The 25,220-nt window shown below is 42.3% G+C and overlaps 1 protein-coding gene across 2 annotated transcripts in view; it reads right to left on the reverse strand.

Annotated features, from left to right (window-relative positions):
- Positions 1-25,220, reverse strand: part of myo1ea (myosin IEa) — a 69,560-nt gene that overhangs the window by 41,145 nt on the left and 3,195 nt on the right. For both annotated transcript variants that reach the window (XM_069190536.1, XM_069190535.1), the window contains exons 2-4: positions 3,760-3,903; positions 1,131-1,220; positions 162-256 (exon numbers count right to left, since the gene is read on the reverse strand). In XM_069190536.1, coding sequence (XP_069046637.1) covers positions 162-256; positions 1,131-1,220; positions 3,760-3,903 — 329 coding nt within the window. The remainder of the gene's footprint in view (positions 1-161; positions 257-1,130; positions 1,221-3,759; positions 3,904-25,220) is intronic.

Raw genomic sequence — 25,220 nt, forward strand, 5'->3', positions numbered from 1 at the left:
GTAGCCATCACTACCTGCCCGCTGCCAGCTTCCTCTGCACCTCGCAGAAGCTGCTCCTTCTCCCTTGCACCTGTTTTTTGCACCCATGCACAGACACTACAAAGGGATTTATCCTGCCCAAAAACGATCCATAACAGCACAGCGAAGAAGATCTCCATTACCTGATGATGACACATTGGTTTTCTCGATCGATCATCATGTTCCTGTACATGTTGTCTGCCAGGGCATAGATGTGCGGAGGGTTCTCGTACTGGGCCTGCGAACAAAACAGTTACAAATCGGAAGCATAATTAATTTACAATGGCGCCATCCTTTCTGATGAAGTAAAACTGAGGTCCTGACTCTGTGGTCATTAAAAATCTCTGGCTGTTTCTCAAGAAGAGAAGGGGAGTTACTCTGATGTCTTGGCCAAAATTTCCCCCTGGCTTTTACCAATCATGGCCTCCTAATAATGTAAGGAATTATTATTTCTTCTAATTGTTGCAGATCTCCTCAAATGCTGTTTTTTATATTTTAAGGTAATGTGTAAGCACTTGAAACACATCTGTACTAGAACGGCAGAGGTGGGAAACAAATCATTAGCTGTTAGTTAATTAAGGGTTCTGCTTTGAAATTCCAAGCTCCGCTAGAACAGAAATTCCATTGGAAACTGGGATACCAAGGACGAGGATATGGAATGAGTGTGATGGAGTTTCAGCAAATGTTTTTTTAAAGATGCTGATTGGGGGAAAAAAATAAAAGAATGGGGGCCCACACAGGTTTGCTACCCACCCAACGTCAACAGTGAGAGCACAGCTGACTGCAGAGCCAACGCAGCAGAAACCGGCGTTAGCAAGGCAGGCACAACCTTGCAGATTAGGTCCGTGCCAACTCTGAGAATTGTGGGAACTTCTTCTTGTGCCACACCTAGAAAACTCAACCCTGTCTTTCTGCGCGCTGTCGTGCCCAAGTGAACGACACTCCAATTCTCCAAGCGAAGGAGCTGGTTCCCAGAGAGCTGCCGGAGAGCTACGCGCGGAGCAGACCACGGTGGCTCTCGGCAACTCTCACAGCATGAAGAAACAGTGGGGAGCAAAGGAACCCCCCGGGAGTGGGGAAGACCCCCTTGTTAACATCTGGTCAATACGAACCGCTCCCTGGTACATCTCCACTTCCTTGTCTCCGAAGTAAGGCATCTGCTTGAAGGGATTTACAGAGATGAGCACAGGTCCAATGTATGTCTGAACGCTAGGGTTAAGGTTTATCTTCGGCACGTACTGCACATACTGCCTGCACTGCTGGGCAAACATCTTGGCCACTTTCGGGAATTACAACACAAAGTCTGGGCATCAAAATATTGTTTAAAGCCTCCATCACTGTGTTCTAGTGCTCTAGCAGTTCTGACTGTTATTACTGGAGCTTAGTCTGGGTCAGCAGGGGCGTGTGGGATGATGGGTACACTACCGGACTGAACCGCCAGGCTGTGGGTTCATGTGCCCATAGCTGTATCACTGGGGCTGTACCCTTCAGTGTGGTACATTGCCCTGGTATGAGCAGGGTGGGAGTGCATCCAGGAGGGGCATACACATGCTGTCTAGTCCAATTAATGCTACAGAAATCAGGAGGAGCTGCTGTGGTTCTGGTATGGACTTATTTTGTTAGTGTGGGTCAGAAGAAACTCAGCTTGTCTTTTAGCAGTTGATCAGAATCTTGAAAAATGTGATAACACCAGGGCATGAGCAACCATCGAGAGGCACACCGTAGAGAGTAGCTAATCCAGCAATTAAATCAGACTAATCACAGCGTTTGTTCCTCTCTACACAAAGCTACTACAAACTACAGATCTATCAAAATGGTTCTTTCAATTAGGTTTATTTGCCGATATTCCAGGTATAACAATGTTTTTTTGTCAATTCCCCGTAACATTGTGGTCAGCTCAATGTGCACAGAAAAAAAAAATTCTCTTAGTTGTAGTTATTTTCCTTTAATCTGTGTGATCCAAATATATCTCTCCACACAACCAAAAAATGTACAAAATTACCAGATCCCTGCAACTCTGAAGTTACGGCATAACACTGAATTTCGCTGATGCGTTCCCCATTAAGCAAACTTGATTTTTCCATATTAAAAATCTCATTCTTTTAAAAGAGTGTTAACCGCCGAAGCTCATAAAGCGACTCCTTGTGGCTTTTTAAGTATCAATTTAAACAAATGTCAGAGCGTTTATGAAGTGATCTAATGCTCGTGGAAAAGGGGGTGATGTCAGCTCTGTGTCCTGCAGGGGCAGGACCCACTTGTTTTTGTTTGGGTCGACAGCCGCTGACAGGCAGTTTGTGAGCCAGCCACCAGTGGCTGCTGTTCCTGCCGGAGGAATCCCATTCATCCAGTTTCTAACTGCTTTGTCCAATTCAGGGTGGTGAGGGAGCTGGAGCCTGTCCTGATAAAGCAGGCGGGTAGGCAGGGCAAATCATGGATGGGATGCCAGTCCATCGCAGGGCGCACACAGACAGAGATAAGCACTCTGTTTTCCCAGGAACCAGTTAACCTGGACTGTGGCAGGAAACCACAGAGCACCAGGAGAAAGCACATGCAAACATACAAACTCCATACAGAAAGACGCCAGCTCTGGAATTGATCCCAGGGCACGTCCCTGCGAGGCAGCAATGCCAATCGCTGCGCCACCATGCTGCTCTGTAGGATTGCTCATCCACTATTCACGCACACGGGCCAATAAAGGCCATATTCAGAGGGGCAGTGTGGTCATCCCCTGTGAAGCGGTACTGTGTGTCGCACTTGCATGTGGCTCTTGTTCTGACACAATCAGGGAATTGATACAGGCTTCAAGCTGGCTAGTCGTGTCTTAGCTCGGTAGCACTTCTCTGTGGGCTTTTTCACCCTGGTGTTTCTTGTATTGACGATGCACCTATGCTCATAAGCATTAGTACTCTCTGTGCTGGTTAGCATCTTACTTTTTTGTTAGGCTCCAAGACCAACATTGTACACAAACACCTGTTACTCTGAATAACTAATACCAGCAACAAACACCACAGAGGTTTGGAATCGCATGGATAAACGGATAACTGAAGGAAAAGTAAATGGATTTTGTTTTATTTACTATTTTGGAATGTCATTAAAGGCTGGGAATGCCTGACTGACTAATGCAACAGCAATACAAAACAGCCACACCAGAGTTTATAGGTTTTATAGAGAATCATGATGTTATTAATATGAACTAGGTCTCAGTGCTAGTCTGCTGACAAAGGAATTGGTTATTATAGCAACTGTGCTATTTCCGAACTTCCTCTGGAGTTGACAGTTCAAAGCATCTCTGATGCTAGAAAATTCTAGAAAAGTCTAGAAAATTATCTGAATTCCTTTTTTCGCATACATGCCATGCCGTTTTGAAAGATTTTCAGCCACATTACCTGCAGGGGATTCATATTACATTTAGAGAAAGATGAGATTTTTTTTCGTTTTCCCCCTGACTTTATAAACCCAGAAGGCTGAGGTAGGTAAGCACAGATCTCCCTCCCTGCCTGCCTGGTGCCAGGGTGCGTGCCAACATTGAAACTGGCATCTCCGAAACAGACTTGCCCACGGCCACATTCATTAACCCAAGCACTAATATTCAGAAGTTACCCGATGCCTTGTTTAAGACATCTTACAGCTACTGTATCTAACACTAAAACTAAAACCAGATTAACTACTTCTCCCCAGGAGCTGATGCTGAATTTGCCCTTGTAGGGTTTTTTTTTTATAAAAAAGGGCTATAAAAGATACAAAGATGTAATCATCCATGTAGCGTTTCTTCAGGTTTTCCACGATGGCATCCTCGTTGATCTTCGTCAGCAGCACCATGTCGTCCACGCCACTCTGCTTGACGTTGTGACTCTGCCAGTGGTACCGGTAGTGGCCTTTGCTCCCCTGTCATTGAAGAGAAAGATTTCATTAGACAAAGCAGAAACAAGAGGAGCTTTCAAAGACGCCCTCGTTTCAAAAAGGGTCCCATTGCAGAAGTCCAAAAAGGGCTCTTACTCCAGAAACTGAGCTCATTCATCAGTAATTCGTCATCCGCTGTGAATCACTGTCATCTGGGCTACTGTTACAGTGAGCTGTGAGCAGCATTTCCCCTGAGAATTAAACTTCTCCAAAACTTTAGTGTTGTTCCAGAGCATTAGTCAATGCAGGAAAACGAACTCATCACCACTTAACTCTTAAATGAAATGCAGAAGGAATAAAAAAATAATCTTCTATATCTATTCTGGCCCAGTCACAACATCCCTGTAGTGTGGTTAATAAAAGGTCTGTCCTTTCTCACTACGTTTGAGAAAAGCTTTCTACAAGAAAGCACGTGAAGAAGAACAAAAAACAGCTCCAAACTGCATTGCCTGTACAATCTAATCTCTGGGAGGAAAAATCCAGAAACTTCACGAGGTAACAGTAAATCTGATAGCTGTGCGCATGAAGAATGTGCTAGAAGAAAGGATGCTGTATGTGCAATAAGCACGAAGGGGGAAACACTTTCAGTGATTGATCACCATGCTCAGCTAATCTTACACCAGCCTGGCCTGCGGGTTGACATTGCGCAGGTGTGGGAACATGAGGCTTCTCTGATGCAAGACCATACTGCATTTCCCCGTATTGTGAACAGAGAGAAATAATGTTGTTGTGCCCAACAACCACCCGCGTCTGAGCACACGAGACAGAGTGTTATAATGACTGTTTAAAAAACAAAGACCCCAAGGAGTTTCGAATATCAAGGGAGTTGCGCCAGTTAAACTAGTAAACTAGGACAAGGGTTTTAAAAGGCATGCAAATTTGGCCAAGCCAGAAAAGCAGGCGCTGCAACCTGCAATAAAAACCTGTATTATTCTGAAAGGGGCAGATTCCTGCTTTACGTTCTTTTGCATTCCTTTCTTACAGCATGATCTAGTGTTCCCAGGTTTCCAGAAATCCTCCACTGCTTTTCCTTGGGGGAGACAAGTCTGATAAAACTTTTTCTGAAATTCCGTAGCCTCATCCGAAAAGAGTTTCCACCATAGCATACACCAGCACATTTTCTGTAGACAGCAAATCAAGCACAGATGATGCAGTACAGGTAGCCATGTAGTAATTATTGAGCTCATTTCAAGTTATGCAACATTCTTACACACCCGCAAGAAGGCACTCTCATTTCTAACTGGCTCCTTCTTCACAAGGGGCTCCAGCGCTCAGAAAGGAATGCTTACTGAAGGGAAGGCCTTTTTCTTGGTACATTTTTCAGACAGTGGGAGAGCCAGAAATTACTGGTCGATTTTATTTTTCAGAAGGTAATCATTATCAGGTTTTTTGACAGCATGTAAACAAATTCTGCTTCCTCTTGTTCTATTGGGAAACTGGGTTAGATTCCTTAAGGCCGATGTCACGGGTAACAGGTAATGAATATATGGCCTCATGAAGATAATGTTCCAATGGAAAGCTAAATACTTCCGTATCACACAGGTGTGACACACCTTTTGAAGATCTCTGTGACAATGCACACTGTTGGAATGCGTGACCACTGTTATCTCATAAATAGTGACACAAGCATGCATACCTGCTCCCTCTGTTTTCCTATATGTAAATGCTTTAGTGATGACAGGACTTGATATGTCAGGGTTTTCTGTTAGGGGTCAGACTCAATTCAGCCAAACTTTTTTGTGGACAGCCACAGTCCTGTGGGATGTACAGGGATCGCGGAATCTCGAAACGCGAAATTCCAGGAATTTGTGTTGAATTAAGCTCAATAAAGAGCGTTATTTTTTTCAGGGACGGATTTAAAATTGAAAACTAGAACTAAAATCCCCCCAATTCTTTGGTATACGGTAACATCGATGGCACTGTATATGCATGAGGATAAACAGGATAAAAGGCAAATTCAGCAGGTGATTGATTCCATAATTCAACAATACTAGGTGTTCTAGGTCTATCATACTGTAAATATTTTCATATTAAAACAGAACTAGAACTTCTGTGAATTCTTCATGAGCTTTATAGCTACTGTATAGCTACCACCCCACCTGAGAAAAACTCCACTATTCATAATGGATTTAAACTACTATTCAGAAGAAACAATAACACTTTTCCCTCAGTACAAATCCTCCAGTCCAATTCCTTTCTCTCCAGACAAAAAAATATACACATGTGTACATATAGCCTTCCTTGTGAATGTCTAAATAGAGGAAAAGTGTGACTCTGAGCTGAACAGCTGACCCTTGCACATTACACTTAACCTAAACCACCTGTGTACTTTACTGTAAATCTTAGATTAGCCTGATTCCAGATGATAACATTTCTGACATCAACCCAGGTTAGGATGATGGCCAGCCCTGGTGTTCATGCGTACTAAGGTCAGCTGATTTCAATGTTTCCTACATGACATGAAACAAGTGCTGCGATAGGTCTGCTCCGTGCCACAATACCAGGAAAACGCTTTTGAGAAGGAATGAGTTCTTACAAGGTGTGTTTTCAGAATGAAAATGAATTCCACTGGAAGTCTGACAGTCCTGTAGTGGATGTTTAGTTATCTTTATGAAAAAGAAGTGTGTAATGGACTCTATGCAAGTTATTGTCTTAGTTTTTGTTAGACAATGAATAAGGACTTGTTTAGTTAAATAAATGTCCCGCCTGTTACAGATTGTAAAACTGGTTGCAGGCTCTCCATTAAAAACTTTTTTGGCAGGTAAAAAACACTTACTGCTAACCATTTAGCTGTATAATGAGCTCTAAGGGAAATAAAAAATACTAACAGCAATAAAGCTGAGACTGATCTACAGAAGATCATAAGTTTCCCTCTGCTATTTCTTCACAAAAAGCTGGATCTGACTGATATATCTTGCTTTTTGTCCTTGGTAGCAGATATTTTATGGGTTAGATATTAACCTAAGTGTTAGGGAGTGAAATTCCTAAATAGAAAATACCATGCATTTTTTTAATCATCCTGACTGCTCCATAACTCATAATAACAGCAGTAAAAGTTGCTATTACTTACTTTTACTATTAACTACTTTTACTATTAAATACTATTAATTACAGTTAACTGTAATATGGCATTTGACCCAATTTATACAAAATCATATTTTTTTTAAATAAAAAAAATAAAAAATTCCACTTCGATAACATTAACTGTATATTGCAAGCTTACTAGATATGGAATCTAATTTCACTGGCTGTAGTTCAAAACAATACAAACCCCACACAGTGTACAACTGGGACAAGTAAATACCCTACCCTTAAAGAAAGTGTTATCATACCCGGCTTATCTACTATTAAAAACCTCAACAATGGATACAGACCAGTTAGCAATCACCATCAAATACCTGCTGCTAATTCTGCAACTTGTCGTGTACAAAAGACTCTACTTTCCAGAAAGACGATGCTCTGTGCAATAACAGCACATGGGGCCTTTGAAGCAAGTGCACACAGGGATAATTTAGGGTCTGTGCCAGAAACACACGGGTTCATTTCCTCCTCTTTTCCAGTTTGGTAACAGACCATTTCCAATATTTAATCTGTCAGCATCCGTGGAATTTCAGCACCAGCCCCGATCCATAGGCCATCATTTGCTCATGCAAATTCCATTGCCATATATGGCAAACAAACCGCCAGGCCCAGGGCACAGGAAATGGCTGGGTTTCTGATTCAGTCTCACGGGCGGCATTTTTCTGCCTCTGGTTTCGCATACTGTACGCGCCGTGCAGAGCCCCTTTCTGCTGCTCTGAAAGCACGACGTCCCGACCTTTTTAATCTTGGCTGCATTCGAATGAAAGGAGTGCGAACTGTGAGGAGAGTCCACAAAGGGCAGACGGTTACTTCAGAAAGGGGCTGTGCTCTGTTATTTCCACACAATAAAAAAACCACACCAGGTGAGGGCCCCCAGAATCCTGAGGTAGTGCTGTGCCCACCTCGGTTTTCACAGTCCCTCACCTGGCTGTCAGCTTCATACAGTACATTTCTTTTTTTTTCCCGGAGGCAGAAATGAACTAACAAATTAATAACACATTACCCAACAGTAAATAGCCAGACTGCCTGCCTGCCCTGTTAAGTGTTCTTGCCAGAACTCTGTGGTTTGGCTAAGAGCTTGAGCTCCTATATACTATTAACAAACTGAGACTGCATTCATTGATTGATACTCGAACTGCATAGCTGGGAAAGCAGATACTCTCTACACCTAATATTAAAATATTCATTAGATTCTGAATGCTTTTGACAACAACAAAGTGACTGATAAAGTTATATATGAATTAACGGTTGGACAGCGTGGCCCTACGAACGGCCCAGGATATTTCTTTTACCTTAGGCGTACACATCAGATAAAGATCACTTGGCCTTCTGCATCGCCTAATGCTCTGTATAGACGGCTTTCATTCCTGTGTGTAGAAAAGCTTGTGTAATGTGGGCCTGACCACAATAATGCTCGAGTTCCAGCCACAACCAAGACCAATGCATTAGAGGAATGCATCGGCTATTGCTCTCAAACTGGACCTGCCGAAGTAAAGGATAATGAGGATCACTTTCCCAAAACAGGGATTGAGAAATGGGGAGAAAGCTTAAGTAAGGACAAGCAATGAGGGCACCGAACACTGGGCCAACAAGTTTAACCCTCACCTTCTGTCCTGAGCACCTTCCTGCTCCTCGGCTCTGACCTTTAACCTCGGAACATTCTTCTGCGCCTTCTGGAACTCTGTATTATTGGTTCCCATGGCAACCCCCTATGCCCTTCACCTTTTCTTCAGGTCCTGCTGGCCAGCATATTTGTGAACATGCCCTTCATTTAGTATCCTAGACACTTGGCGTGGTGGCAGAGAGAGTGGGGGGGGGTATTTCAGACCAACCTTCCACCTGTAATTTATTTCCATGGAGTAGGATTAACCCTGAGTCAGCGTTTCATGTGCACATCTGGTCACAGAGCCGTATCGTCGGCGAGATCACCGACAGATTGTAAATTAATACAAGAAAGAGAAACAGAGCTACTAAAATAAATAAATCACCAGCAGCTGATTTTTCCAGCACTCCTGTTCCCAAGGGATAACATATTGGACAATGACGTTCAGCATGGGTCAGGGATCAGGACACTGGAATATTCATCAGACTGGCCTCGATAATTCCCTGAAGCTTTGTTGGATGTTTCCCAGTGAAGGAAATAAACCGGGAGTGGGAGAGTGGAGCAAGCGAAGGCCAGCAGCCTTGATTCAGAGACAGACGTAGCAAAGGGAATGGTAGGATTGGGCCTGGTGGTCAAGGTCCTGCTAGGGGAAGCACTTACTGCTTGTTCTGACACAGGAAAGGATGTGGAGGCCCAGGGCTCCCCGTTTGAGCTGGTTCTGACCCCACCAGCCACAGGAAACCAGAGCCGGACTTCAGGGACTGGGTCGTTTTATAAGTCAGATCTACCACCAGCATAAGAAAGCGAAAAAATGAAAACCTCATTTCTTATCTTATTCGAGGAAAACACTTCAAAAGGAGGAAGTGGTGGTATTACGCATGGCGTATAAGCAAGATAAATGCTTTAAAAACGCTTTAAACAACCCTGGAGAGAAAACATGTATTTTAGCATTTCTCCTTTTCCTTGCACAGAAACATAACAATATAAACAATAAGAGTAAAAAAGGGCTCATCTCCTTATCTAAGACACCAAGACTAAGTGCACCTATGATGTCTTTTTCTCAACAGGTGTCTTACCTTGTTGCAGATTTTGTTTCACATGCAGCCTCAAGGAATCTTGTCACTTTAGTGCACACTTAGAGTACCACAACAAAGTTAAAAAAAAAGACAAAAAGTAAAAAAAGCACAGGGTGTGTAGCCCTCATACACGGGCAAAAATTTATATTAAATGTATGCAGGAATTCTGAAAAGGATTGTACCCTTCCTGAGGTCCACCAGTCTGTATTTGGTACTGTGAATGAATGACAGATCAAGCTATATAAAATGGCCTCCTCTCCACTCCTGTCTCCCCAGAACCAGGTGAAAGTACTGCACCTTTACTCTTTGGGATTAGAAGATATGAGTCTGCGTTTGAATTATATACAGTTCGCTCCTCTGGAGATCCAGAAGGTAGTGTAACTACTCAATTCTGGCTAATCAGAACTCAAAGTACAGTATGTATTTTAAACTTATCAAATGCTTAATTACAAAAATACTCAAATCAAAGTTCAAAATTCATACTGTCATGAAGATATCACCCTTCTATCCATTTTTTAACTGCTTCTTCCAATTCAGGGTTGTGGGGCAGCAGGAGCCTGTCCCAGCAAGCAACGGGCTCAAGGCAGGCTACACCCTGGATAGCACGCCAGTCCATCGCAGGGCCCACACAGACACTCACCAGGGTCGATATTTTCAGAAGTCAATTAACCTACCAGTTTGTTTTTGGACTGCAGGAGGAAACCCATGTGAACCCAGGGGGAAACACACAAACTCCATGCAGGTAGCAGCCCAGATCGAGAACTGAACCCAGGGCCATAGCGCTTTGAGGCAGGAATACTAACCACTGCGCCACGAAGATATCAAGCTGTCGATTCAAAATCTTGTGAGTAACAGCACTTGACCCCTCCCAGAAAAAAAGCCTCTTTTTTAATTCAATTTGTCCCCCTTCAAAACTCTGGTTCAACCTAAAAGACCCTCTGTTGTTGTGCCGAGATACAGAGGTACATGAAGAACACCAATGGTAACTTGAGCCTTTGCCCCTGTTCAAACCGTGCCTCGTGGCATCCTGGCATGAAACCAGGCTATCTTTTCTTCAGGTGTGTCTGAAACGGTGTGCATTTTACATTCATACACACACAGCAAGCTCAGTAGATACACCAGGAAAACTATAGATTCCCCTTTATTTCAGATGAGGTGTTAAGAGTTTTTGTTGTTTCGACTGACAAATTCAAAAGTTTACCCAAGTCCACAAAAGAGCCTTTTTATCAGTTCAGTTTAGCGATAATTGCATCAGAACAGCATCCTCTTTTCAGAGTCACGAATGTGCGCAGTTAGAATTTTCTGACAACTTCAAATATCAGATTTAAATCCAGGACTACGGTATTGTACCCCATAAACCTACTCATTACAGTAACCATTTGTGTTAACCCATTAAATAGATCGCTGCTACTTGAAAGAGGCTTAACATCTTAAGTGAAAGAATGAAAAACTAAAAATATTAAATGTAGCCTTTTTGCATATATCCAGCACTCTTTTTTTCACATCGATTACTAGTTTTTTTTTTTTGTCCTTTGTTGGAGCAAACAAAATGCGATCTTTTCAGGTTACTTGAGAATTCTGTAAATAAGTTGCGTGTGTGGTCCCAGTCAGGAAGGGGCCAGTGCCCTGTGCACCACCCTCAAGTCCATTCGAACAAAGACGCTAAGTGCAGCGTAAGAGCCAATCAGGACCGTTTATTTCCAGGGAAGGCAGCCATGAACACACCACGTTTTTTTTAACTGCTCGTGTTTTGTACAGGCTGCCACCCGATTCCGGCTTTTTACATTTAAATAATAGGAAACCGGATCGAAAACTGGATAATCAGCAGAAATAGTAGGGCAACTAAAAGATTTATGATGAAACTAGATCCAGAGCTCTTGTAGTTGTTTATCTTCAGGGTCATTAACGATTCCTATTCCAAGAAAGTGACCACACTCTGCTGCATCCAAGCCACTTGAACACCGGAACGGAACAGGATATTAGGCACGTTAGTAAAATCATCATCTATGTCAAGGAATTCCAGTTAGCATCTCCTCTTATTCGCATTTTCCGAAGTATTTTAAATTACATGTTTTAAGAAAATGAATGAGAGCAAACTCTATATGAAAACAAAATCACTTGCTGTCTTTGGTATACTTTAGGGTGCTCATTACTCTTCACTTGAATTTAATAATTTCCTACACTTGGCATTGCTGTTATTTAAGTACAAAAAAAATTGTTATTTTAAAAAACAGCTAAAGTAAAAAATAAGGGAATACAGATTAATAATGATATTGGAATTTGTGCAATTTATCTGAAATGTATATTAAATAGTCATTTACTTTTTTTAAATAGATTTTGTTGTTTTTAACTATTCCATTCTAATGAGAATTTTGTTTCAAGGGAAAGTCAATAGCCTTTAAATAGCTTTGCTTTGAAGACTTTACATGAGGTCGATGAGGCTGTTGCCCACTGTGATCTAAAGTAATTGGCCATTTAATCAGAAAGGACTTTAAACTTCCCAGGACAGGCAATGTGTTTTTCTTTACCATGAGAGAGACAGATTGTGCTGGCTTTGCTGTTTGGAACAGTCAATTAGGAAATGCTTTAAATGAGACAATGGGGTTTCTAAAACACGATCTGTAATAGGTCTGCGCGAATTTATGGGCTACCCCACTACTTATAACAGTAATATTTAAATATTGGTTTAAAAATAAATGAGATTCACGGTATAGTATACGGTATATACTGCATGAACTGACAGTTTTTGACTGAAGTCCAAGAATTCTTAAGGTTAAGAACATCAGACAAGTTACAAACAAGACGTGTCCATTCAGCCCATTTGGAGGAACTTGGCTATTTCTTGAAAGAAGCCATACTGTAGTTTCAACGTCAATAACATGGCTGGGTAGCTCGTTCCACACTACCACAACCCTTTGGGTAAAGACGTATCACCTGTTTTCGGATTTAAATGCACCTGAATGTATTTTCCACTTGTGACCCCGAATGCTAATGTGAATAAGTGTTGACTGAAATATAGGGCTTTGTGTATTGTATGAGTAACCCAAAACAATGCCATATATTCAGTAAAATGTCTGGCCATCATTCAGAATGAAAACCACAGAGAAGATGTCTGTATTGTGAGCCGTTAATGACAGTGAGCAGTTTAATACTCGGGAATTAAACATTATTCTACTATTAAGTACATTAAAGAAAACATGTTCGCAGGCGGACTTTGCGATTTTCCTCTGTGGTACACAAGAGTTCATATCAAGGGGATAACGCAGCACTCGCTTCTTATGAAACAGCTTATTCACATGGACACAAAACACAAAGCTCTGCACTCTGTACTCGATAAAAACGGCAAAACTCAAGTGACCAACACACACATCTTTCAGAGTCAAATGTGGATACCTTCAAAAGCCACCCGCTTATAAACAGTAGCAAGCAGGCCCAACAGCAGGCAGCTCTGTTGATTGAGCAGCTCGACCCTGCTGATACCTGTCTTGCAGGGCTCATAAAACAAATATTTAATCAGCCGTTCCAAAAGCAAAGGCAAAAGAGGCCAGGTCCAGCATAGGCGCAAAGCAAACAGCACTGTGGACAGGACTGGGCTTCTCGACAGAGACAGCCCAGCAACGGAGCAATGAGCCAGACATGAAACGTCCACACAGAGCTACAGTGAGAAGATAATTACAGCTTTGCTGATGTTGGAGTGGATTGAGGGGGGGTTGGGGGGGCTTGATAAACACAAACAAATCTGGGCATCTGACTCATACATTTTTTTCCCCTAAGTTTAGCCTGTGAATGAAAAGGAAGGAAGCTGCCCTGTGGTATTTTTTAGATATAATACAGCTCCTCGGCAAGGATCTGACCTCATCTGGTTGAATAAGGTCGTGGGGTGGTACTGTTGTTTGACATTTAAGTGGATCTGGGTGTTACCTGCATTGCCTCACTGCTCCTGGGCTCCCTGGTGGGGTGTGCATTGGGCTGTGATTGTCCCCGAAGCGGCACTGTGACTAGAAGCCTTTATCACTCTTGAATTACTCAAGGCAGGTTAATACATTAGGGTACTGATGGTCAGAGGCTCTTTTCCACAAACGGCTGGAAAAAAGCCATGTCAGATGAACAGGCTCCACAGTGTCTTCACCCTCAGAAAGCGATCAGTGGCACCTCTTCTTAATATGGTAATGTTTTAATTTTGCCCCCCTAACACACAACATAGGGAAATGGAAAGGGTGTCTCTGAGTTCACCTGATTTTTATATTGTCCCCTAATCCGTAGCCATAACCAAACTGAACTGAAAACTGATACTTGCAGGCCTGGAGTATTCGCTTACTGGGCTTTAGTTCACAGACATAGGTGAGCATGCTGAAATTAAATGAGACACGACATGAAGAGAAATCGAGAATATTTCAATGACTGGTACTTACTCATCCACTCAATCTTGAGCCAATAACGAAAGTGGAAACAGAGTATTTCCCCAAGAAAAAAATTGCCGTTTTATATGTTGATCAAAGGAAAAATTGGATGACAAAGTGCTTGGGATAATACATAAATTATTATTTTTGTGCTGAGGATTTTTACCAACAGATTCCACAGTCGTATCACTTTTCTAGCGCTGTCTATGACTGCTACAACCTTTCGGGACTGACGATGTTAGGGCTCCAAAGCGAAAAATACCCTACTGAATACCTCTACACCTCAGAGAGCATCCTTTGCCTAATCAACATTACCCTGGAACACAGCCAGCATGATGTCAAGGAGTCAGTACATAACTCTTTATTAGACTCATTTGTTTTCTAAACCCACATCTGTTTTCTAAAAAACTGTAAATACTGTGAGGAGTCAAACCTAGAGCAGGAAATCTGAAAATGTTAAATACAGTACATGTACAGTGCTTGATCAAGGCAAGGGCATGATCTCCTGTTGTTGTGAGCCCTGGTTGCTCCTTCCCTGTAGACACAAGTAATATGAGGATAATTGTAGAGCTGCCATAACAAATACTGTTAATGCAATATAATCACTGGCTAAAGATGGACTTTCAGATAAATATTAATGGGCTCTTGTTGAAGCAGTACCTATAACTGGTTTAAAGACTCAGCTAGAAAAACTTCAGATATACAGTATTGTGAAATCTGGGTTAAGTGAATGCATAAAATTCTCAACCAGATATCCACCTCCCCCCCCCCAAGAAAAAAACAAGACAGATGTAGGCATTTAGCAGGTTGATCTTTGCAGGGGAGACTCAGGGTTTAAAAATGGCCCTTGGAGCAGATCAACCATCAATGGTTCAATGCAAATGTTTACGTTCTAGAAAGAAAGGCTGATGCAGTCGAATTTGTTTATGCCGGGTCAGGCTGTAAATATTGTGATGAGTCACAAACACAGCGGAGGATATGAAAATTCTACATACAGTACCTGTCTTCCGCCAGTGTGCTGCGTTGACAATAGGGAAAGTGTGAAATGAAATGCTTCAACACAGAGATTTTCCATGATCTCAAATACAAAGGTATTAGGAAAACAACCGTGACTTTCGTCTTTACTACATATTTCCTGAATCCTGTTGTGTTTTCAAGAATTCAAGTTGCATAAAATATCAAAGCATAAGACAGAGTTACAGTACAATAAAGCCTATAGTAGTCATGGTATCTTTAGCACAACCTCAAACACGCCAGTTGGAAAAAACAATTCTATTTGGCTTCCTTAGTGACAGAATGTTTTAGAATTGAGCTTACAGTATACTCTATGTTGGTTATTTTCGGACATAAGATACCAAAAAGAGCTTTTTACAAATTTATCAACATGAAATACCTTTTTTAAAAAACTTTAAACACAGCTTAAAACAATAATGTAATTATCGCTGCTATTTTCTTACAATAAAGAGCACAGGACTGCGATTAGCAAATATCCAGCAGTTTCAACTGTGAAATGTTTCAAGTGCCAAAATATTTCATTTTTAGATAATAAGCTAAAATGTGTTTTGAGCCCCATGTTTTTTTAGGTGCTTGATCAAGGCAAGGGCATGGTCTCCTGTTGTTGTGAGCCCTGGTAGATCCTTCCCTGTAGACACAAGTAATATGAGGATAATTGTTGAGCTGCCATAACAAATACTGTTAATGCAGTATAATCGCAGAGTAAAGATGGCTGAAACCAGAATGGACATTCTATAGAAAAATGAAGACTTTTTATGAAGGCGTCTGTTTTGCATTTTACAGATTGTTTTTCGAAAGACTTTGGAAAGACTACGAAGAGCTACCAAAAGTGATCCCAGCTGTACCAATGTCTTTGTTCTCAGACATCAATAAAATACTACCTTCATGGGTACTTTAACCTTTGAAATGCCTCACAAGAATGTTCTTAGCAGGGATCCCCATGCTAAATCAGCATCCATAATGGATTCTTCTCCATCCAAGAGGAAAATGTTGGTTAGCAGCACCTGGATGAGATCAGATAAGTCCATCTTGCATTTCCAAGTGCTTTAAAATGCTTTTCTCAGCCCAAATCAAAGGATTTCCAGCAGCTCAAGTGTTAATTACTGAGCATTTAAGAAAAACATGGAATTGCGCTGGCTACATCCTTGCCAGGCGTTGCGGGTCAAAATGAATGTAAGGACTGAAACGATCAAAATACTTCTCTAACCTCAAACGAAGCCCCAGTTTCCCCCAACACACACAATCACATGCAAGAAAAAAAAATCAAAATAAAGGGATGACTGGCCCTCTCAAAGCGAATCTGGCATTTTCCAAATCGGCAGCCAATTACTACCTCAGACGTGTCAAAACGTTACTCGCAATAATGGTTTCTGATGGATCTCTTCACTCGCGGAATTGACAACAGATGTGGACAAAACAATTTGAGCAGATCCTCAAGTCTAAGGAGCTTAAAACATCCAAAATTAAAAAGTACTGGCGTATACAGCATTTCATCCCGAATTTCAAACCATCAGACGCAAAATCCTCCAAGGCGTAGAGCCCTTTGATTAAAGCCATATCTATCCGCGGCATCGCAAAACTACGCATTATTGGAGCTGCTCCCTGCTTCCAACGGTTTTTGTGTGACCTCCGTTCCCCGTGGTTGCAGTCATAATTAAGGGATGGTTGCGTAAAAAGTTTTAATTGGAAAGGACAGGGAATGAACTCGACCTCGTCTCTGCCTTGGCAGCCTGCAGTGGAGTCTCAGGAGTAGCTTCTGGTGTAATCGTGGTCCTGCTCTTTCAGCCCGTTAAAGCAGCAGCGGCAACTCCGAAACAGCACATCAAGAGGCTGGAGCTCCAGGGAAGGGAATAAGACACCCACTGCACTGCACTTTCAAGACATTAACACTTTTACAGGCTGCTGCCTTCTGCACACAAGCCAGAGTCTGCATTGTTTTCTTCTAAATTTGTATTAAGCAGAGATGGAAATTTTTGGGGGGGTTGTTGTTTTTTTGCTTCAATAGCAAAGGCGTAATGTATTGTACGTTTTACAGAGCAGAACGGATATGACTCTTAGGTGAACAAAAATGGTATCGATGGACTTCAGAAACCTCGCTTCAGTCGTAATAACAGTTGCAGTGACAACAAATAAACTGCTGACATTTTGCTGAGCGTGAGGCCTGGTACAGAAATTTAAGGCGCTATTCTAGGGTTAGGGATTTGAAACCCACCGCCGAAGCAGAAAAACCTGAGACTTTTTTACGCCGTTTCCTCACACATCACAAAAACACGTTAGGCAGACTTCAGAAATCGACCTGCTTGAAGACTGGTCGTTCAGCCTAAGTGAACAACAATGGGGTTGGAAGAATCGTGAAGCGTTTTAGGACGTTTCTGATTTGGGTCCATTTACCTCCTAATCTACGGACATGCAGCAGTGCCAGACAGATGAAGTTAGCCGTTCCTGGAACTGCAGCTGAGCTCGAGCCGTAATGAATAAGGATACTTCACCTGTTGTGCGAGTAACACCGAACGTTAATCTGCCTAGGCACAGCAGAGCCCAGAGCAGGCAGCTACCTGTTGCTAAATCAGGGCCCAGGGAATTCTCGGCCTGCTCACCAGGGAGAGTCTAAGTAAACAGGGCTCAGGAATACAGCCCATAAAAAAATTGAGGATGTTATGTCTATTCAGAATAGATGAATGCTAGAGGAAGCCCAAGCTCCTTTTATTGTTTTAATTTTCAAAGAGAGGAATGAACGGTTTTCCTTTCTGTAATGGCCGAGGTAAAAACGCTGTTCGAGATTCATAGGGTATGGGTCTCTAGGTGGATGAGGCCTTCTCGGCCTTGTTACAGCACAATAAATCTTGAAGCGAAAGCGTAAAACAGATTCTAATTTTAAACAAAGGAAACCTGACACTTGCGGTCCACAGGAAAGGATTTCAGGAGAAAAAAAGTGTTTTAGTCAAAAACCAAAGAGAGACAGCTGTACAGGGGTATACGGTGAATGTGTGCAGAATTTACAGTCTAATGACAGGCACCTCATCTGTAATGGCCAGCACTCAAAGGTATGAGTTGATTAAGATAACTGACTATATACTACAGCTCCAGGGGGATTTACACATTATTAATTATTATTAATATTAAATACTTAGGACAGAGGAACATACTATTCCAGTATGGAAAGCTTTTTTTAAGTGTGGCAAATGTCACAGTTTTAGACAGCTCAGGAGGCGTAAGATGAAAGCATACAGGTGCTGATTTGCCATAGGACCCGAGGTACAGAACAAACTGGGTTGACTTCCATGTCTGCATTACGAATCAATGATGAAATGAGTCAAGGAAGAAACAAATCGATAGTGTTCATATAAATTGAAGAACCTGTTTTTCCACAGTGGGACAGAATTTGTTAGTCCACATTATGGGATTACTGTAATCTGAAAAATCTCAAGATTTTTTCATCTGCTGTATTCACCTCTGCTACTCTCTGAATGTCTTCAAAGGCAGTCTGTGAGAAACACTCCGGCACACCAAATCAGTTAGATAGGCTGTTTGGCCACCTCTAGTTTGTACCTTATGCTCCTGTAATAACTTAGGCGCTATGACTTTTCTGCAAGAGTGCACTCAAACCAGGACTTGATTGAGTAAGGCCTAGACAAATAATTACAGACTTGACAGACATTTTCCTGTTCTGCAATGGTTTGGGAGTGATCTTGTACAAATTTTGAACTTATGCTTTAATTTAGAAACAGCATCCGGACACTGCAAAATGAAACCTTCTCCTCCTGCCTGTTCCGGAGGGGAAATGACTCCTGTCATATGCCTACTGCTTTTCTTCACTATCCGTACTGAGCCAGCAGACCAGGCTAGTCCAGTAGACTGTAATATCCAGTTGTACTAGTTTGACAACTGGCAAGGATCACTGAACGGCGTTTTCTGCAGAAACAAGCAGCCACTTATCAGGTCTTTTCTCCCCACTTGGTGCGAGTTCTACATCTGAAACAGTATTTCAGCAAATGCACGCAGGAGACACCAGCTCACAAAAGCGAGTCAGAAAATCATCTGACAATTAGTCAGCAAGCCACAATAGATCATCTTTGCAAGACTGCACAAGAACATTGAAGTGGTTTAACATACAGGAGAATGGCTTATTGAAAACAAGGCAGGGGGACAGACTAAGCAAGGCCTGGCACAAAGGGGACTGCTGTTGAAGCTCAGAGGGTATAGGGCTGAACATTTATACAGTTGAACTAATCTTGTCGAGAAGCTGCAGTGAAACATTAAATGCCCACCGAACAATAAAGCTTCTCTTTCCACAGTGTTTAAATTAAAAAACAAAACTAAAGTGTTCAGTCCAATTAATAAAAACGAAAATTCCTATAAAGTTTTTTATAGGGCTTTGAAGTTCATTAAAGAGCTTGCTAAAATGATTGTTTTTGAGGCACAGCTCAGACAGACCTCACGCTGATACACAAACAGCAGACACGCCAATCGCGGTCAACTTTTCCAAACAAGAATCAAAAAGTTCCTAAGAAAATTCTGGAAAAATCGAGTTCTAGACAAATGTGAGCTAGAGGTTCCAAGGATTAATCCGCGGGGCCCAAAGTTCTCCAGCGGGTCGTTATTCAGTTCATATTCACAGCCCAGCAAATTGTGCCATACAGAATGCTGTGATTCACAGTTAATTTTCCTCTCAGAGTGTGAACCTGAACCAATTTGAAATTAAAATAATTTAACGACACTTAATAAACTCCAAGGGAGGCTGCCTGCGTATTCCTTTCGAACAGGGAAGCGAGAGCTCCACCTCGCACTTTGAGCGACGTGTGTAGAAAATGAACTGCAGACGTCTGTGCAGAGGAGATGTTACTGTGCCTGCGACTCCCAATAGGAGCTGGTAATGTAAAACATGTGCGATCATTCTGATCCACTATTCAGCATCTGGCAGAAGGCAAGGCTTTGACTGATGCTTGCTGTCTGCTGCTCCAGACAGGCTCAGAGACGTCGTGTTTCTTTAATGAAGCCTAAATATTGGAATAATTGTAAGATGCCACCCAAAGTGTCCTTTACATATTCTGAAATATGTTTTTTTTTTTCAATCAGAAGGCTGTTTTTAAAAAAGAAAAATAAAACCTAAATATTGGAATACTTGTAATATGCCACACAAAACATCATTTACAAATTCTGAATGTGTTTTTTTTTCCCCACTCAGAAGGATGTTTTTTTTTAAATGAAACCTAAATATTGGAATACTTGTAATATGCCACCCAAAGCGTCCTTGGCAAATTCTGAAATGTTTTTTTCAATCAGAAGGAAGGATTAAAAAGAAAATCTACAGATTAGCGAAGTCTCAATGGCTTTTTTGCTTTCCAAATCGCTTATGTTCTCCGTTTTCATGGAGTAGTCTTTGCAGTTTGCTGCGAGCCGAAAATCTTCAGGAAATACGGACTGTGCCTGACCCTCTGCAATGGAAGATTGGTTGCAGTGAAATGAAATGATGACAGTCACAATAGAAAGAAATCGAAACAAAAATAAAACAACGTGGTTCTGCAGAAACAAACAAATCAAGCCAGAAAATGGGCTAGAAGTGACGTCTACTGAATTTTCAGATGCCTTTGCGTCTAATATCCAAATGTGCCATTTTCCAAATGAAGGAACCAGGAACTGAAGCTTTAATAAAACGTGTGGGCTATTCAAATTGGTCGTTAGCCACTGACACCGCAGAACTTTTTGAAAGTTTCCAAGTGCAGCTCCGCGCCCACAGGGATTTGATCCCAGATGCTCATGGATACCTCCAGGATCAGAGCCATGTGTCTCCTACCTCGGGAAAGGTCCACAGTACCTAGGTTCTAATAGGCCGACATCGCCATCTATATTAGTCCTGAGACAAATGGGCATTGTTACATAAGCATATGTTCAGTATGAGCATGGCTTTCTGTATTTTACTCTATCGTTCACAGATATTACCCACATTGGGAAGGCTGTACAGAACCGGACTGGAAAGATTGCAGGACTCTAGAGAGATAAGGCTTAGCTTTCAGGTTTAGTGCACTGTGGTGAATCTAGGCGTCTCCAGTGGGATCTCAGTGCCTCAGCAGGCTTCAGACATCGTGCGATGTAAAGTAAACAAACACCTTGGATTACGGACAGATGTGCACAATGATGAAAGTTGATTCAGAAGACTCCTGTTCCTAAAGGTCCTTTTACAGGGAGCTCAGAGCAGGTCTCCTGTAGAAAGTGTGAGCACCCCTGCACATGCTTCTACCTAATGTGAAACCTTGTGCATCAATTCAAGGATTTTAGTTACATAAATTTCCAGATGTGCTGCACCTGAACAGAAGTGGTTAAGCCCAGTCATGGGGAGTCACAGTCCAGCAGGTTTCAGGGGTCACCCTTAAATAAGCAATTTCTTTAAGACTTAGAAGATTTTAATTATGACCACTAAGGCAAGGGACCTGTTTAACTGAATGACTTAAGAGATCATTTGAAATGACAATACCAAGATATTATAGCCCTCAAAGACCACAGCTGACCACCACTGTACCAGAACATGCAACCATACCTTAAAATGGAAGCCCTTTTTAGAGCAGACTTTAATGGACAAAGCTGAGGTCACGAGCCTGAAAAAAACAGGACAGCTCATCTTGAAAGGAAATGTTCTACATTCTTGTGATTGTGACATAAAAGAAAACCGTAAGAACAATGTGGTGAGCTCCGAGCTTTAAAAAGCGTGTTGAAAAAGGTTAAGTACATCATCCACAGCATTTTTTGCAAAGGAGCTAAGAATATTTTCTGCTCTTTAGTCATTAACTGCTGACTTAAAAAAAAACATCCCTTTTCCCTCTCTGTCATTTTGGAAGTGCAGTTAGGCATGTCTGGTAGTCAGGAATACACCCACACAGAGCTATAGACAAAATAGTAAGCTGTCTTACATCACTCTTGATATGTCTGTGAGAGGAACCAGCCCCTGCACCATATATTTCAATTTATTTTAAATGAAAATGCCTTAGATTACGAAGTTATCCGCCCTGTGACGGACTGGCATCCTGTCCAGGGTGTACCTTGCCTTGCGCCCGTTGCTTGTCGGGACAGGCTCCGGCTGATTCGGAACGAGCAGTTCGAAAGTGGACGGATAGACTACACAACGGTTGGCTCAGTGGTGTGGAGGCTAACACTGCCCCGGGTGTCAAACCCGAAGAAGGCTCCACAGCCGAAATGTTGTGTTTCTTTTCTTCTCTTTTCAGCATGGAATAAACCTTTACTTGTTCCTCTGACTCCTCAAGACCTCTGCACCCCCGATATAAAAACACGTTTATATTCATTGTACGAGAGCCTTCAGCCTCCACTGCTGCTACATCTGCTGCGACTCTTCATTTTAACTCAGAATGGAACTAATTAAAACTGGTGAGGTTTAATGGCCCTAATATAAAGTGTACATCTAATTTACAGTGGATGACTTTGTTTAGTTACTTAGCATGAATTTTTAATGCAAGCCATTTATAGCAGAGTGAAACGCTACTCAGCAGTCTTGAGCTGGCTTGCCTGACTGCTTCCATTGCCTTCTCTTTTATCCCCTTAAAACACCCTCTCAGACTGCCTGGGAGACGTGCGGAGAACAGATTCTGCAAATGGCCAAAAGATGGGGCCTTGCTTATACTGCAGTCCATATACTGTGTATAGCCGCTGCATCAACTGCTAGTCTGTAAGGAAAGGGACTTTTACGGAGATTTCACGACCAACGCAGCATCATTCTGGAGGTCCAATCAAACTGACATCTGAAGTGGAGCTCAATGATTCCATTAAGCTTTCCCGCCCCTTCAGAGAGAAATGCGGCTTGTCTGATTACTTATTTTCATTTGCAGGAATAGATCTTTGTGAAGAGCTGCGTCTCAATGTCATGTTAGATGTAGTTTTTTGTGCCTGGTTACAGTACACCCTGTCACCCAGTGCTTGGAGCGGTCAGGTGCATGGGGACAGCACCAAGACAAAGTGCCCGAGACAGCCGAACCCACACCGGTAACACAAGTGCAGTCATACAGAGTAAAAGACATGGCCGGCGCGATTCTGGCAGCTCTGCAGCCACAGTGACGGGAACAGTAAAGTTATAAAATCCATTCTCGGCACTCCCCTCTCCAGCAGCAGCCTATAAAGATTTCAATCAGCACATGCAGATGCCCATATATTTTTCACAGCAGCCTCCCAGTAAGACGATTTTTATGTTCAGTGTTCAAAGCCGCCTCAGTCCATTCGCACAGAATAGTAGCCGTGTAAAACGCCTTTTATCAGCGGGGAATGAGTGAGGATGACTGCCAGTTTACCACGCCATTTATCTTGCCTTAGTGCTTGAGGTTATTAAGCAGTAAACCAGGAAGCGGGAGATCCAGCTGTCAATCACTTTAAAACAAGGCCTTCGCTTGTTTGCTTGTTCTGAATGGGAGCACGAGCTCTGTGTTGTTCTGATATGTGTTCCCAGATTTGATATTTTTAATTTTCCAAGCATGTATTGATGCTTTATCCTTTTTTTTTTGCTGCGACAATTTTTTCCCCAATCTTAGGCTATAAAAAGATTAACTAGCAATACCTTAATTCGTTTGTGAAATCCCAGAGAGCCACTGTCCACATATTCTTATAGGTCATCATGAAATCAGCAATATGTAAAGACTTGGAAAACTTGTGGATTTAGACCAATTAATTTGATAAATTGATTTAACTGTGTCAAAAAGAGCCAGCTACAGTCACTGAGAGCTACAGGGTGTTGGAGTGTTCATTTTTATATGATATTTAAACTGAGAAAATCACCTGCTTCAGCAGTCAAAACAGATTTACTTCAAGTGTTGAGAACTTGTTGATATCAGGGTGGCCCATAAATCTCTCCAGGACCGGAGCCGGCAACCTCTCTGTTACACTAAGCCTAATGTTGCCGTGTATAAGGCTCATTAACAGGACAGAAACAAGTCCAGTGAAAAGCACGCATGACAATAGGGTTTACCTTTCACCCAAAATCTTGCCAGACACCTTCATCAGGTGACTTCCACCAGCTGCTGCTGTAATCTGACAGAGCCGGCAGATCCCCCGTCAGTCAGGTGAGGCAGGCACACACAGCCATGTGCACAGCTCCACCCCCGACCTGTTTCCCTGCACTGTGAAATCACGAGGAAGGCAAACCTGTATCAGGTACTGCTGCTACCGGCCTCCAAAACGACTCCTCATTACTGATCACATTGCTCAGCCCCTCCTGGGAATTTCAGAATACAGTTTGCTGTACGGACAGTATTTCTGAGGTTCTGACCGGTGGGGAGGTGAACGATTCTGGCTCTGGGAAGCCAAGCTCAGAATGTTATCAATTAACAACAAAAATACTTTTTCCCACAAACTAGCTAAGACACAACAGTTCAAATGCATAGACTATTACAGTTATTAAGTATATAAATTAAGTCACTTAAACGCCCTTGCTGAGTACTTGAGACAGATAAGCCTTTAAGCACAAAAACTGCTCTGTTCCCCACGCTGACCTCCTGCACATTTTAATTTAGTCTTCATTTGCACAGATTTGAGGAACGACCTTCCTAAACACAACATTTCTGCTATTCTCCAGCATCTGCCACTGAAGACACAGATTTGACTCCTTTTCCAGAACCAATTTCCATGTCAGAGTCGTGATTTCAGATCCCGGTTTTTGTGTTCCTTTTGGCTTGTGACACACAACTACAGTAACAAGCTCACCCTAGTACCTTCAGAGCAGCGAAGAGTCTGATAAAACTCCACTGCAGTCCTGCCTGCAGTTCTTATAGCAAAGGACAGATTAAATTACTGAAGGGCTACGTTATCCCCAAACACAGATTGCTCTTTTTGTAGTTCTCGTGCATGTCAGCTGCACATATTTCATGGACAAAAACCTCTCCTTCAAAAAACAACCTTGGGGAGAGAGAGGAGGCAACATACCGGGAAAGAATCTGAACATTTGCCAACCAGATCACTTCTCCACCGTCTGACTGTTACAATAACTTCTATATCACAAAGGGGAGACTCAGCTGAGCCTACAAAAGGCACCACACAATGTTTTCTCGATAGTTTCCCCAGAATTTCTAACCACTTCACCTTTGAGTGAACTAACGGTCATGTCTGATGTGCTTGCAGAGCCAGTGAGTGAGGTGG

This window comes from Lepisosteus oculatus, chromosome 5, assembly GCF_040954835.1.
Source record: "Lepisosteus oculatus isolate fLepOcu1 chromosome 5, fLepOcu1.hap2, whole genome shotgun sequence".
NCBI lineage: Eukaryota > Metazoa > Chordata > Actinopteri > Semionotiformes > Lepisosteidae > Lepisosteus > Lepisosteus oculatus.